Source organism: Nelumbo nucifera, chromosome 4, assembly GCF_055504915.1.
Source record: "Nelumbo nucifera cultivar China Antique chromosome 4, China Antique-T2T, whole genome shotgun sequence".
In the NCBI taxonomy this organism is placed as follows: domain Eukaryota; kingdom Viridiplantae; phylum Streptophyta; class Magnoliopsida; order Proteales; family Nelumbonaceae; genus Nelumbo; species Nelumbo nucifera.
Window position 1 is genome coordinate 39,798,446 of NC_142652.1, and position 15,204 is coordinate 39,813,649.

Below are 15,204 nucleotides of genomic sequence, written 5' to 3' on the forward strand. Positions count from 1 at the left end.
TACAAAATAACGAAGTCTGAGATTTTAGGGATTTCAGGAAGAACATACTTTGGCTTATCTGTTCGTATTCCTCCCTCAAAACCCTAAATTTTCGTTTCTTGCAAGTCCAAGATGAGCAGCCAAGCTCCTCCTCCGAGGAGAACCAGCCTGAATCTAAGACGTGGTCCTTCGACCTTCAAGAAATCGGTCCATGTTGAGAAGGGCAACAGTAATGGAACCCATGTGAAGCCCATCTCTCCTAGCCACTCGTTTGTTGGTGGGGAGAGGATGGTGAAGAAGCTGAGGTTGTCCAAAGCACTAGCATTCCCGTGGTTAGATACAGACGATGACAGTGGTGGCGCTGGCAGTGGAGAAACAGGGAGTGAAGCTGTTGCAGAGAAGGGAGAGGTATGAAAGGCAAAATTGGGTTTTAAAAAAATTCATACATCACGTGGTGTTAATCAATTATAAAAAAATTTAAGGATATTTAATAGACTATTTTGATAATTTAATGTCTTTTGTCATTTCACATAACAATTGAGGGGTTATTAGTCGCAACGTGAAAGTTAGGGGGTGGTCTTTGTTGCAAGTTAAAGTATAAGGGGTCTTCATTATAAGGTTGTTATTCATTTATAATATATTATTTCTTTATTTTTGGGGGTGTCTATCAATGTAAATGATTTTGTTTTCTGAAGCAAAAACAATTGCTATATTAATAAAAAATTATTGTTTTAAATTACTAACATAGAAAATGTTTTTGCTTTACATAACAAAACCAATTACATTGACAAACATCCCTTATTTTTTAGATTAATTATTTATAAAATTCGAACAACAATGGACAGTTGACATATATATCCATCCTTTTCTAATATGATAAAAGGGTATTTTTATCATTTTAAAATAACATTTCTCTTATTTAATTTCCAAATTTTAGGGTTTGCACTTTGGCTTTGCATAAAAATGATTGAGGAGAGAGGGCTCACCATTTGGCCTTTTTTCCATCATAACTGCTCTTCTATTTTGTGTAAATCAGCTAATGCCGTTTGTTAACGGTTGAATGGCCGAACTGAATGGATTATTATTTGTCTTTTAATTAATAAGTTATAAGGAGTTGTCAGCTACTTAATGGCTGAAATTGAAACTGGGATTATTACTATTCCCTCAAATATTTTATAATTTGACTATTTTATCCACTAACGATGAAACAATTAATCAGTCAGTTCAGTTCAGCCACTTCAGCCCTTGTGGCCTTGCTAACAGCTAGGGTAAAAAACTTTTCGAAGAAGGATTTTACATGCAAGAAATACTCCGCTCTTTTCAACACTCCACGCTGTACGGATGAGCGTTTGGTGACAAAAGCCGGATTAGATTTAGATCATTGGATGCAATGTACTCTTTTTCTGTCTTTTTCCACTTCTATTCTCTTTGTGACCCACGTATGTTGCATAAGAATCTCTAATATGCCACGTGGGATTTAATTGACTTCTACTTCAAGACAAGAGAGAAACCCACAACAGCACGAAACCATTACTTTCTATCCTCTGTCGGAGCTTGGATCTCCTTTCCACTCTGACGTCGATATTACAGCTGTACATTGAGAACATTATCCGTATTTACATATTATCATTCACGGAGATATTCCGGTGTACAGCTGTAGTATCCTGTGGGTAGGAGATCCGAGATCTCGATTCCTTCTCTCGTTAGTCAAAGAGTTCGGCGTGATGTTGGTGGAATTGGGTAGAAGTGTAAATCGGGTTGTGTTAGGTCAGTACATCCCGTGGGTGCATGCCCTTTGTTTTTGGTGGATCGTATTGTGTTAGCGTGCGGGTCAAGTCGAGCCATGTTTCCTTCTTTTAGATATTTTTGGGGGTTGGTCCGGCATAGCTCACCTATGGTTCGAATCCATATGGGGGCCCATGCCGTGCCGCAGGTTGGGCTGGTCTGCGGGTCAAGCATTGGGTTAGGCCGGGCCGTAGATCGAGTCATGCCATGAGAGATATATTTTTTTAAAGAAATTGAAAAAAATAATAAAAAATTTAAAGTAAATTAACAAAATATACAAAAAAAGTCTTACAATTTTATTTTACATTTCTAGAATTGGGATTTGCTCCTCACATTGACTCTACAACCACATTCCACCGTGTATTGGGAACATCTCCCATGAAAAATAACATAAAGTATGGGAGATGTTCTCGATGTATGGTTGGGACATGCTGTGTGGTTAGTGTAAGAGCAATGCTCTGCGAGGAGAAGATTCGAACTTGGGTTGGTGAGACCGGATCTAATTCCTAGGGGTGAGCTTAGGTTGGTTTGATTTGGTTTCATGATAGAACTTAGAACCTACCTTGTAAAGGTCATTTCCAAGGTTAGTTCTGGCATTGGTGGTTCTGGGATTGGTTCTAGGGTCTACCCTTAAAAAAAGCATGTCCTTTAAAAACTTGTTTTTTAATAAATGTAATAGGAAAATCTATGATGTGGGAAATACATGGTATTGGAAGAGTTTTGACCAATCAAAATCCACCCATGAATTTTGATGAATAACACCTAATTGGCTACCGCCTTTGTGATTCCAGTTAACTGTTCAAAAGTTTTTTAGATATCATATCTTTCCGATATCATGGTTGAACCCAAATATAGTATATATAGTTTAAAACTTATGTTATTTGTATTGATTAAATTAAGTTAATATGTATATTATCATTATATGGCTCGAAACTTATAATTTGAATTTAAATTTTGTAAATATTACTTTTTACATTAATTATTATACACATTCAAATATTAACATGAAAACAAATGATAAAATCAGTTAAGTAACTCAATAGTCAAGTGAGACCATGGCTTTTGTAACCATGAGTGCTTGAGTTCAAATCTTCACATCCTCAAAAGTATTTTGGGGTTTATTTTAAGTTAAATTTGGCTCCAAGGTCAGTTCCACCAAGGCCAATCAAGCCTGGTTTATTGGATCGATTTGGGTAGGGTAAACCCCTAGACCCTAGAACCAGCCTGGGTTTTGTAACAGGGCAAGTAGGGTTGGTTCAAGATTGGTTTGAAGTCAGTTCCATTCGATTTTGGATAGAACCTACCCATTTGCTTACCCTTACTGCTCCCAATAGAAGACCATTCCAACATGTTTCAATTATAATATGTGTCCACACATTTCACTTTATGACTGGGATCCATCATGTTTGACAGGTGTGAACACAAATCATGTTGGAACAGCTTTTTTTTTTTTGAAAGGAGATGCTAACTCCTTATTGGTGCACTTGCTTGCAGTTATAGGAATGACAATGGGGCGGGGTAGGGTAGACCAGGTTTTCCATGTTCCATCATCAACCCAAAACTAAAGTACCCTACCCTGTCACTGCCCCATACCCCAATGAAAATCAGATTTTCTCCTCATAGAGCATGCCTCACATCAACTTCAATACATCGCAATTGTACATGAGGAACATCTTCTCGCAAGAATGACAACATCAAGTAAAAGAGATATTCTCAATGCACAACTGAAAGCGCCGTGAGGTTGGTGTGAGGCATGTTCTATGAGGAGCAAATCTGAACTCACTCCAATGGGGCTAGAAATCCCAACCCCCATCCTCACCCTCACAGGAAATGGGGATCCCTAAATTTGCCCTACCTTGCCATTGTCATTCCTACTTACAAATATACTTTTTTATTTTTTCTGAAACTTGCCATGAACTATATATAAGGATCACTCTCTAACGTTCCTCCAACTCCCAAGATTAAAAAAAAATGTTATTTTTTCTTTAAAAAATCTGTAATAAACCCATACTTTCCCACCCCATTTCTTTTGAAATACTACATCTTCTACTCCCTATTTCATTTTCTTGTTCAACTTGGGCCTCATAAAAGAAAATTCCTAGCTCCACCACTATATTACCTTTATTTATTGTTATTAATATAATTTTTAATATTTATATACGTTTTCTAATGTATCTAAGTCTATCTTAATTTTATGTACGTATTTATGCATATCCAAAGCGTATCCCGAAACGTTTCTTAAAATGATCTTTTCGATACATCTTACAATTCTGATACATTGAAGCATGGTTTAAAGAGAAAATTTCATTTAAAATTGATTAAAATTTCCTTCAGATATTTGACAAGCATGTTATCTCATTTCTGTCAATAGGAAAGAATCACTCGGTATCACTTGACATAACAATTGAACCACTCCAGGTTCGATGGTCGAATTGCTAAGTTCATGAACAGCCAGTTCTTGGTAACTAGTGGTGTAAATGGATCAAATTCGAATAGAATCAGGTAATATACGAATTCGAATTTGATTAAATATTCAAATATTCAATTTGATTTGAATTTGAGTTATTAATTACTTTAGGTAATTAATAAATATATAAAATAAATATTTTATTTACATAATGTATATAAATATATAAATTATTTATATAATTTAATTATTATATATAAATTATATGAATAAGATATCCAAATTTGGACGTTTATCGAATTGAATCAGATTATATTTGAATTCAATTCGATTACTTAAATTGTATGAATAGAATATCCAAATTCGACTCGATTACATCAATCACAAATTTAAAATCATATTTTTTAATAACGATGACACCTCTATTGGTAACCCCACCAGCGAACTGGCTTGCTTGTAGTCATCTCAATTGTCTAGTTTGGAAGTCTATTGGTGGACCACTCCGAACTAACCCAAACTAGAATCTCATTTGACTTGCCTTTGCTTAGTTTAGCAAGGCTTCATTTATTTGTAGTGCAAACAAAATTGCATACAAATTTTATACTTGCCTTACATTTGCATCTATTTGTCTAAAACTATGATTTGCATTTTTTGCATGTCCCATTTGCACTCATTGGCATTGCAAACTCCTATATGATGATCCAACTGAAAAAAAAAAGAAAATTTACACTCATTTGCATTGCACCACTTTTCTCTCACGGTAATTGTCTCTTATATAAAGTGAAAATCACATCATTTTAATTTTCTCTTTTAGAGGTTTTCCTTCTACTTTTCTCTTTCATATAAAGTAGAGATGACACCATTTAATTCTCTTTTTCCTCATAAATAAACTAGTGGATTCTAATCTTATTAGAGATTAAATCCAATGGATGTTTGATTGATCAATTGCATGATAGAGCACATTTACACATGAACATTGAAAAATAGCTTTAAAATTATCACAAAAGCTTTTGTTTTATCTTATTTTCCTTTCTTTAATGCTTGTCCCACATTGAAAAATTACTAAACTTGGCTTATGTTTTTAAATAGGAGTTTGTTTACACTCTTTTGAAGTATAGAGAAGAGAGTACAAAGATTTGCTATTGCACAACACGTGCACATGCATGTATGTGGTGCAATGAGGCACATTAGAGGCACACTTTCCCATGTTGCAATTTTGCATCCAGGTTGTAATTTGTTTGAAAATCAGAAATCGCGATTTGCGATTTACGTTAATTGCATTTGAGCATTATGGAGGATGAACCATGCCCGTTGACATTTTAAGTTAATCCAATGGTCAAAACTTGAACGGGTATAATCAATAGATACTATTCAAGTCTTAACAATTTTTAACTATTAACTAACTATGAACAGTCATAGAGTTTGAATTTGTGACTGCACAAAGAGCCTCTTCAAATGGATATGCTCCTCTTCACGATGACTCTCCGGAATTTATAAAAGGCTGTAAATCAAGTTGGTTTTACAAATAAGTTTTCATTCAATTCTCACTACACAAACACTCTTGTCTCTCTTAGTTGAAACTACTATTGTCTCATAGAATGTTTCAATGGAGATTGTTGAAGTTTGGTGGTTGCAGTTTCTCATCCTAGGCTCTATTGTATTCTGGGAACAAATTTGCTAGTAAATCATGGTCAAATTCGAAGTCAAAGTGAATCAAAATTTGCACTCGATCCATTTGCATTTTAATGAATTTACACTAGTGCAATAAAATTTTATGAAACCCAGATGACAACAAAAATAATCTTTATCTTTGTCATAGTCATGTAAAGATCACTATTTCAACCCATTGTTGACATAGCTGATTGAACCATTCAAACAATCACTTGGCTTTGATTATGGGTTTGGTTCTACTAAAACCCAAGAATTGGTCAAAAATAATTTAACCTGGGTGGTTGGATTGTTGATCCGTTCAACCCGGTGATGAATCACAGGTTATATACTAAACGTGTATGCAAACTTTCAAACGCCATAACTTTGTTCTCTCCGATGATAGGTCATGGGTTGCCCCACTATTTTCACCAAGAAACCCTTTTTTGGCCTCAGATAATAATTTTTAGCATTTTTATAAATAAAAATAAAAACTAAATTAAGAAATATGAATTAAATATAAAATAATGCATATAAGGGTGTAAACGGGTCGAATTCGAATCGTATCAAGCAATATCTGAATTTGAATCTGATTAGAAAATCTGATATCTGAATTCAATTCGATATCTGACGGATAATTAATATCTGAATTTGAATCTGATTAAATATTCAAATAGTCGATTTGATTTGATTCGAATTCAGTTAATTAATTATTTTAGATAATTAATAAATATATAAAATATATATTTTATTGATATAAAGTATATAAATATATAAGTTATATGTATAACTTAATTATTATATATAAATTATATAAAATATTTTATATATTATATATAAGAATTAAATTATCGGTTGAATTCGGATATTTATCGAATCAAATCAGGTCATATCCGAATTCGAATCCGATTAACTATTCGGTAAGAATAGGATATCCGAATTCGACCGATTAGATATTCAAATTATCTGAATTCGATTCGATTATGTCGAATATCAAATTTAAAATTGGATTTTCGAATACCGTTGACACCTCTAAATGCATATATTACATGTAGAATATAATTATACATTATTTATTGATAAAACACATATTTATACCTATATATACATGTATATGTGTATATCTATTTTCTGACATGACACCCTCTGACCTACTCGGGCAGGATAATCAAATTGGTGACTTGCGATTCAAGGGCAAAAACGGTTTAACCTTTGATCAGTTTTTAAAACATTAGTAAAGATAGCTAATTGCTTTCTAGTGGGCTGTGAACAATGTCAAGCCACTGGAGGACCATTGATAATGCAGTCGAGATATTATGAGTTCAATTACTTTCACCGTAGACATGCTACAACCCAGATAAAATGATAAAATTTCTCCGATAAATTCCCTTATCGTGACAGTTACAAGGTAGCTGCAATGACAGTGAAGTTGATTTGCCTAAGGGTGTCAATGGACCGATGTCCAATTCAAAATCAATTTAGATGGATTGGACATACTAACAACATATTGGATTGGACCAATTTGATCCAAAATATTTATTAGATTGGATTGGATTGGACCTGGCCTGTCTGTAATAAATTTATATTAGATTGGGTTGGATTAAGCCAATATCTAATCCATTGATATAAGATAAGAATATATATGTCAATGGACCGGATTTGAATTAAAACCAACCTAAATAAAAATGAATTCGAACAAATTAGATGGTCCAGACATTAAATTAGACTAATCCAAATTGATCGATAACATTTATTGATTTGGATTAAACCTGGTCCATATATAATGAGAATCCAGTCCAATTGATACCCCTATATATCAGTACCAAATATTACAGAATGAAATTTGGTTTGGGTTGGATTTGATTGAGCATTTGTTTATTATGGATGGAGAGCCTGAATATGAAGTTGAACCCGATGTATCTAACAAAATATCCAGCATTGAAGAAAACTTGGCATATCTTATGGATTTCTTCTTTTCATGATTCTTGATTGCCAATACCCTCAATAAGTCGATTGTCCCCAATTCTTTAGTGGTCACTCGGCATCCCTCCCGTGAACAGGCAGAACCCATGTAGGGATGCCAGTGGGTTGGATTAAGCGGTAAACCCGCAATGACCGGACCTTATCAGGTTAGGGTCAGGTCAGAATTAAATGGGTTTTGGGTTGAGAAGAACCCACACTTAACTTTCCCTATTTCGGCATTGAAACATTCATGTACACAGGCTTCTTTGAGTATATGGGACGGGTCGGGTTCAATAAACCCTCCCCTTTTAGTCAGGTTGGGATAGGGCTCGTGCATCCTCAGGTCGGATTCGAATCAAGCCAAATCTAATCCATTGACATCCCTAAACCCACACAAGTGCAGACTTTCAGTTTTGTGAATGCCGTGGGCATATGTACCCTAAAGCCACTAACCCATTAACCCGACCCGATAACTGAGTAATAAAGTTCATAATATGTCATCCTATAATCAATTATTTCTTTTAATATCTAAGAATAAAGTTCTGCAATCTATTTTCTTCTAGACTAGGAATCTAGGACTGAACAATATGCCTAAATATCTCTATGTTTGAGAAAATGATCAAAAGAAGCAAAAGCTCTTCAGTTTTCTTGTTACAACAGAAGAAAGATAAGTAAAATTGAGAAAGAAAAAGAGAATTGTCTATTAAATGCATCCAAAAAGAACAGTGAAAAATTATGCTGTTAGAACAATAAAATCTTTCTGCTTTTATTTTGTTTTTTATTACTTTGTTTCGCCAGAATCACAAACTCTCCACACATAATATGGGAGATATTCCCAATATACGGCTGCATGATGTTAGCAGAACTATTGTTTGCAAGAGATCCGGGCTCAGCGCTGATAATACAAAGGCATGATTTCATTGAAAGTAAAGTCCTTGGACCCGAAGTCCAAATCATTAAAGGTTGGGGCTCTATGGGTCCAAATTCAACTTGCCCATGTTAAGCCAGTAATCCTAGGCTCCCAGCCATGAATAAATAGCCTGGATAATTAAGTCTTTCTTGTCTATATAAGGGCACGAAGATATCATCTGGACGACTGTTTCTCTATTTAACACAAATGCATAACTCAATTCATCAGGGTGACGGGTCATTTGGCAAGTTTTTTGAGAAGATCTTCTGGTAGTTCTGATAGTTAAAAAATACATTGAGCTTTTAAGTGAAATCTGAGCAGCCCGAAGCTAGTTTATCTACCGTACGTCTTTTTATGCATTTTTCCGCATGAGAATAAAGCGAGAAAGATGTGAAAAGCTCTATTTGAAACTTTCTGAAATCAGCCTAAAATAAGCTTTTCGTGTCTTTTTGATGCACCTACTTTTGGCAGTTAGATTTGTTGCGAATCTAACGGAAAGGACTGCGGCACAGTCCGCCCGACTTATAAACAGCCAAAAAACTATACAGAAAAACACGCCAAACAGGGCCTAACCAATTCTTTATCCCGTCAAATTGCTTCTTTTAAGGAGAAGGATTTAGGAAGTAAAGAATGGATAATCTCACTGATAAAACAAAACCCACATGAAAGGAGGGTTCTGTTTTGTGAGGTATGCCTGAGGTTAGTTGGCCAAGAAATAATGCGTTTTTGTCTGTCCTTAAGTTCTCATCTTAATCTACTTAATTGAGTTAACGTCGGAGTCCAAAAGCAAACCGATGGCTCTAATTAAATTCAATAGAACTCATGACCAATCTTGGCCATTGGATGCTTACATGAACAAAAGCATGGTTTCATTAATTAACTTCAAATGGCCTGTCACCCTATAGGTTCCCTGCGATTGTGGCGAAGGACTAGTTCAGTGATCAATTTTGAATGAAATCATGCTTCTAGCAAGAGGGCTCTTAACCCATTTTGATTAGTCCAGGGGTGCATTTGGCTCCTCCAATTTTATTTCTAGGCACTAAGTGTGTGATCAAGCAATATAAGTATATAAAGCTGTTGTGGTTCGTTGGTTTATGCAAGTTATGCATCACCTTATAATTCATGCCTCCTCTTAGACCTCACAAACTGATCTTATTCCTTTCTCTCCTTCTCCCCTCATCTCTATAGCAGGTGGGATTCAAGGATGACACAGTTGAACCTTACTGGGTGTAAGAAAAGGAAGAGAGGGGAGAGAGTTTTTAAGTTGAGGACCTTCTGCGAACCTGGTTACCCAGTTGAGTTCAATGGCCTATTTCGCCAAAACATCAGAGCCTTAATTGAATTGGGGACCCCTGAGACAAATTTGTGCAGTGGAATGCATAGCTGGTCCTTCCAGCTTGAACTCCATCAATGCCCTTCCGTCCATATCGTGCTTCTTGTCATTGAAGAATCGATCGAAAGGTCTGCATATCGTAATTGCAATCACTGCAAATACATGGGTAAACTCTTCATGCCAAAAGACTTCAATTAATTCTTTTGCTTTAGTTATCTATAGTGTAGAACTAGCTAGGACCATCTACAAACCTTGTATCTATCAGTTCAATCAATTTACCTTCTAAGATCAATAAGAACATCCCATCAAGATGATTTCTAGTGTAGACGATTGAGTTTATGCAATAACATGACTAGTCTTTTCTGGTGCTAAAATGAGAATGAGAAATTGCTTTGGCTATAGCTCAGGCTGGGGGCACCACATGATCTGCAGCAAGAAGTTTCACTTTGTAGTGTCCTCAAGGGAAACCATGCCAGTGATTGCAGCAGGTATAAGCTATGAAGGCAGTTGTAGAGGGTCGGATCAGAAGGCGGCGAAGTCGAACTTTGTAGGGTTACAAGGCTACCTTATGCATGGGGTCTTGCACTCTAATGGGTTTGGGCATTTGCTCTGTGTAAATGGAGTGGAGAAGGGAGCAGAGTTGGCAGGGCATGAGATCATGGACCTTTGGGACCGAATATGCACGGCACTGCGGGCAAGGTGAGACTGTAGTGCCACTGTTTGACTCGGTTATTTCATCAACTAACTAAGGGGTTCTTATATTTATGCCAAGAAATCTTTCTATTTCTTTGATTATAGTGAACTAGGAACTACAGGGCCAAGGCCTTCTTGGGCCTCCAGTTACTAAACAAAGAAAATGTTACTTAGGCTGTGTGGTTGCAGTGTCAATTTCATTTGCACTGGTGTAAATGCATGGGAGTGTAAATAAGCTTAATGTAAAATCCGGTTTACTTTTGCTTTAGATTTGGCATTGTCTTGTTTGCTTGTGAAAAGTAAAATAGGAAGTAAAGTGGTGTGATCCCACCTTATATGCAAGGGAATGAAGGTAGGAGGAGATTTATTTGTTTGGGAATGAGGTAGGAGCGAGATGTGGTCTCCACTTTATAGAGAGAATTGGGGTAGGAGGAAAGTGGTGCAAATTTTGCATCAGTCTTTGAAATGTAATAGGCTCAGTTTGGAAGGAGTACAAATACAAATTTGTAGAGTACAAAACCTTATATTTTATATTATTTTTGTATGTATTTGTACTGTACATATTTGTATTTGTATTCCTTCCAAACTGAGCCATAAAGAGTACAAATGCAAATTTATAGAATGCAAAATCTTGTATTTTGTATTATTTTTTATGTATTTGCACTGTATATATTAGTATTTGTACTCCTTCCAAACTGAGCCATAAAATTATATTGCTAGTGAGTGCAAATAAGATAAAAAGTATAAATCTTGTATCATGTAGGAGTGCAAATTATTGTTATAAACAAATAGATGCAAAACTGAACCACATAAAAAATTTGTATCTGGTTCAGATTTGCACTGCAAGTTTGCAACCAAATGCAGCCGCCTTAGGCCTAGTTTGGGAAGAGTACAAATAGAAATATGTAAAGTGCAAATATAAGGTTAAGATCATACTAGCATGTGCTTAGCTTCCTGATCATTCCTTTGTATATATGTCCAAGCCTTGTTTGCTTGCAGTGCAATTTTATTTGTTTTGGTGCAAAAGTATGAGAATGTAAAGGAGTTGGAGTTCAATTTTAGTTTAGTTTTGTCATAGGTTTCACTTTATTTTGTTTGTTTGCGGTTCTGGCAAAGGTTGTGTTTGGTATCATTGCCATTTCTATTTCCAACATTTTAAGTTGGTCAATACAAATTTTAAGAGAATATATTCTTTTCTAGCACAAAAGATTTGAGTTATCAATACAACATTTGGTATCATTATTGCTTCTTCAGGAAACATCAAATTTGGTGTTTATACTGTAAATGCCAACACCCAATCCAAGTTCAAATCCCCGCTGTGTATTGGGAACATCTCCCGATGATGACATTATTTCTGGTATTATCATCGGGAGATGTTCCCAATACACCGCGGGGATGTGCTATGAGATGTTGTGGGGGGCAATTTTGTGGGAGACTGATTTGATTTCACCCAATCCAATGCATTTTTTAGTGGAAGTGGTTATCAATGTAACAAGACCATTTCTCAAAAATTTGTATTGACTAACCTAAAATGTTGCAAGTAAAAATGGGAATGATACCAAACACAAGCTAAAGTAAAACCAGAAGCAAAAAAAAAAAAAAAAAAAGAATTTGCAAAACTCTCATTTACACTCCCATCCATATGTGCTCGTACAAATGAAATTGCATTGCTTCAAACAGAGCCTCCATAATCATTTACCATTATTGGGCCTAGTTTTCGAACAGAGCTTTAATCATTAATCATTATTGGGGCTGATTTGTATACTATTGACCCACCCCGTCAAAGTAATGGGCAATAAAAGAAGTTTGTATTCGACCCATAGAAGGTGTTACATATCAACCCAAACCCAAGCCATGATTCTATTATTTGTGCCTAGCGGAGGCCAAATTGAAAATCCAAACAGATAGCTTTGTGTTGGGTGTTATACATATCAACCCTACAGATAGCTTTCTGTTGAAGTTATCTCAGGTAGTCTAGTCGAAGCAGCTCAGTCAATGCAGCTCAATCAATGCTGAAGTCCTCTCAAATGGGCTCTAATTGAAAATCCAGAAGCAGGTTTTAATGGATCTGGGGACACGCCAGGTAGCCCATAACTTGCCATGAGTCCACCATGGAGTATTAGGTCAAAAATCAACTTGAAATGCATGTGTGTATGGTGTATTTTCTAAGTAAACATTTAGAATGCAATTTCCATTAAAACTCTTTTGAAAGCTGTGAGAATGCATATATCAAATGGCTTCAAGGAATCTGATCATTCTGTTCTTTTTTTTTCACTGTTTTAGGAGAGACTTATCAGGTTGGTTTTCATCCTCTGAATATCCAACATACTTTGAATATTTTGGTTTTCTGGTTCCTAAAACAGAAGGCTTCTGGGCTTTATGAACTCTGTCCAACCCAAAGACCATCTTCATATCCGGGCTTATAATTGGGACCTCTCTGCCCTCCTCCTGGCTGACACACCCCACAAGCACACTATGTAGGAAGCCAGAAACATTGTTTATCCGACCCCCAAGCAATTTATATGATCAGAAGTGACTCGTAACTGAACCATTTCATGCTTATTTAGTTTATGGTCCCTTTTATACAAAAGTGACTCATCAATTTATATGATCAGAAACCATTCTTTGACTGCTTGGCCAAGTATTAGAGACCATAGGTCTAAAAAAATTGGCTTTGGGACTGCAATGCAAGCACTCTTTCATAAATCTCTTAAGCAAGAGATTGTTCTTTGATTTGCAGGAAGGTGAGCATAAATGATGTTGCAAGGAAGAGAGGCATGGATTTGAGGTTATTACATGGGGTGGCATATGGTGAACCTTGGTTTGGACGATGGGGCTACAGGTTCAGCCGTGGAAGCTATGGTGTTACTGAACCAATGTACCGGAAAGCCATAGAAGTTATCCAAAGCATACCTCTGTGCTTACTTGTTCATCACTTTGGTTGCTTGAATCATGAAATTCCAGCCATATTTACTCGGTACCAAGCACTTTCAGGTCATTCCTTGGTCACACTAGGCCATCTGTTCCATTTCATGATAGAATTGAAGGTCCACCTTCCACAAGAGAATCACATGGCTTCTGATAACTCTGGAATTCTGTTTGACACAGCATGTCGATGGTCTCCAAAGCGAATTGAAATGGCGACACGAGTTATTGTTGAGTTTTTAAGGAAGGCAGAGTTCAAATGGGTCTCAAGGCAAGAAGTTAGAGATGCTGCTCGTGCCTACATTGGTGACACAGGTTTACTTGATTTTGTACTGAAATCACTAGGAAACCATATTGTGGGGAATTATATGGTTCGGCGAAGTTTAAACCCAGTAACCAAAGTCCTAGAATATTGCTTGGAGGACATCTCTAGTACATATCTCAATCAAGAAGGTTTGTCACTGAATGATCCCAAAGGAAAGGCTTGTCATAAGATTACAAGAGCTCAACTCATGAATGATATTGCCTACTTGTACAGATCCATTCTCAATGAGCAGAGATCAGTGCTCACTTCAGGTATCTTTACCTCCATCCCATTAGCTACAAGGATAATTCTTGACTCCAAGGGTCTTATCAAAAATTATGGAGGAGAGGTAGCTCCTAGTGACAATGTGGGTGTTGAAGGAAATCTGACGTTCCTATGCACAGCTCTGTTGAAAAACAAGCTTGATGGTGAGGAAGAGAAAATTAGGACTTTACCACCATATGAATTAATAATTTTGCCTCTTGATGCTACCATTGAAGAGCTTAAGAAGGAAACTGAAAGGGTCTTTCGTGAGACATACTGGGGTTTAAGGAGCTTCATCATTGAGTCGATCTCTGGTGTGAATGCCAAGGAATCAGATATGATTTTCAGACTAGTTGAATTGTGTTGTTGCCTTGTTATGGAGGGAAGGATGGTAGAGGAGGGGATTGGCATTGATGATATATATGAAAGTGGAAGAGATGACTGCATTGTAGATTGTCCTTGTGGAGCCAAGGAAGACGATGGTGAGCGGATGATCTCATGTGATATTTGCGAAGTTTGGCAGCACACTCGATGTGTTCGGATCCCAAATGGCGAAGATATTCCCCATATATTTCTCTGCAGCCGCTGTGAGCATGACATTGTCCTCCTTCCTTCCCTACCATAATGAAATTCTCTACTTCAGTAGTTGGGACATAAGTACCAATCCTGGTCCTGTAAGTAGGAAGGTGCGATGTCTCACATATCAAGATAGTTTGGTCTCCCTCTCTCCATGAGAAATCATCTAGTTTTTTTTTTCCTCCTTTTGCTCTTTTGTGCTTTCTTAATTTCATATGACATGTCATGGAAATAACTTCAGGCCATGGCATGAAGAAAAAGTTAGAAAAGTTGCAACAATATATGATACATGGCAATCAAATATAATATATTGAGCCTCCTCATGGACTTAGAGCAGTGGAAGGTCTTGTTAGAGGTGCTTCTTAGCAAAAATCTGTGTAATAAGCAAACAAAAGGAAAACTTCAACACTTCTCAGTTT

The 15,204-nt window shown here is 36.3% G+C and overlaps 1 protein-coding gene across 1 annotated transcript; it reads left to right on the top strand.

Annotated features, from left to right (window-relative positions):
- The first annotated feature begins 9,894 nt into the window (after nucleotides 1–9,894).
- Nucleotides 9,895–14,918, top strand: MS1 (RING/FYVE/PHD zinc finger superfamily protein). The gene is made up of 3 exons (XM_010272803.2): nucleotides 9,895–10,189; nucleotides 10,431–10,722; nucleotides 13,457–14,918. The coding sequence occupies exons 1-3, from the start codon at nucleotides 9,895–9,897 to the stop codon at nucleotides 14,832–14,834; spliced, it is 1,965 nt and encodes a 654-aa protein (XP_010271105.1). The 3' UTR covers nucleotides 14,835–14,918.
- Nucleotides 14,919–15,204: the final 286 nt, after the last annotated feature.

Excerpts from the sequence above, each read along its gene's own strand:
- MS1 (XM_010272803.2), top strand. The coding sequence starts at position 9,895 with ATGACACAGTTGAACCTTACTGGGTGTAAGAAAAGGAAGAGAGGGGAG. Across the intron at positions 10,190-10,430 it reads CAATCACTGCAAATACATGG|GCTGGGGGCACCACATGATC; the intron begins GTAAACTCTTCA and ends GCTATAGCTCAG. Across the intron at positions 10,723-13,456 it reads TGCACGGCACTGCGGGCAAG|GAAGGTGAGCATAAATGATG; the intron begins GTGAGACTGTAG and ends TTTGATTTGCAG.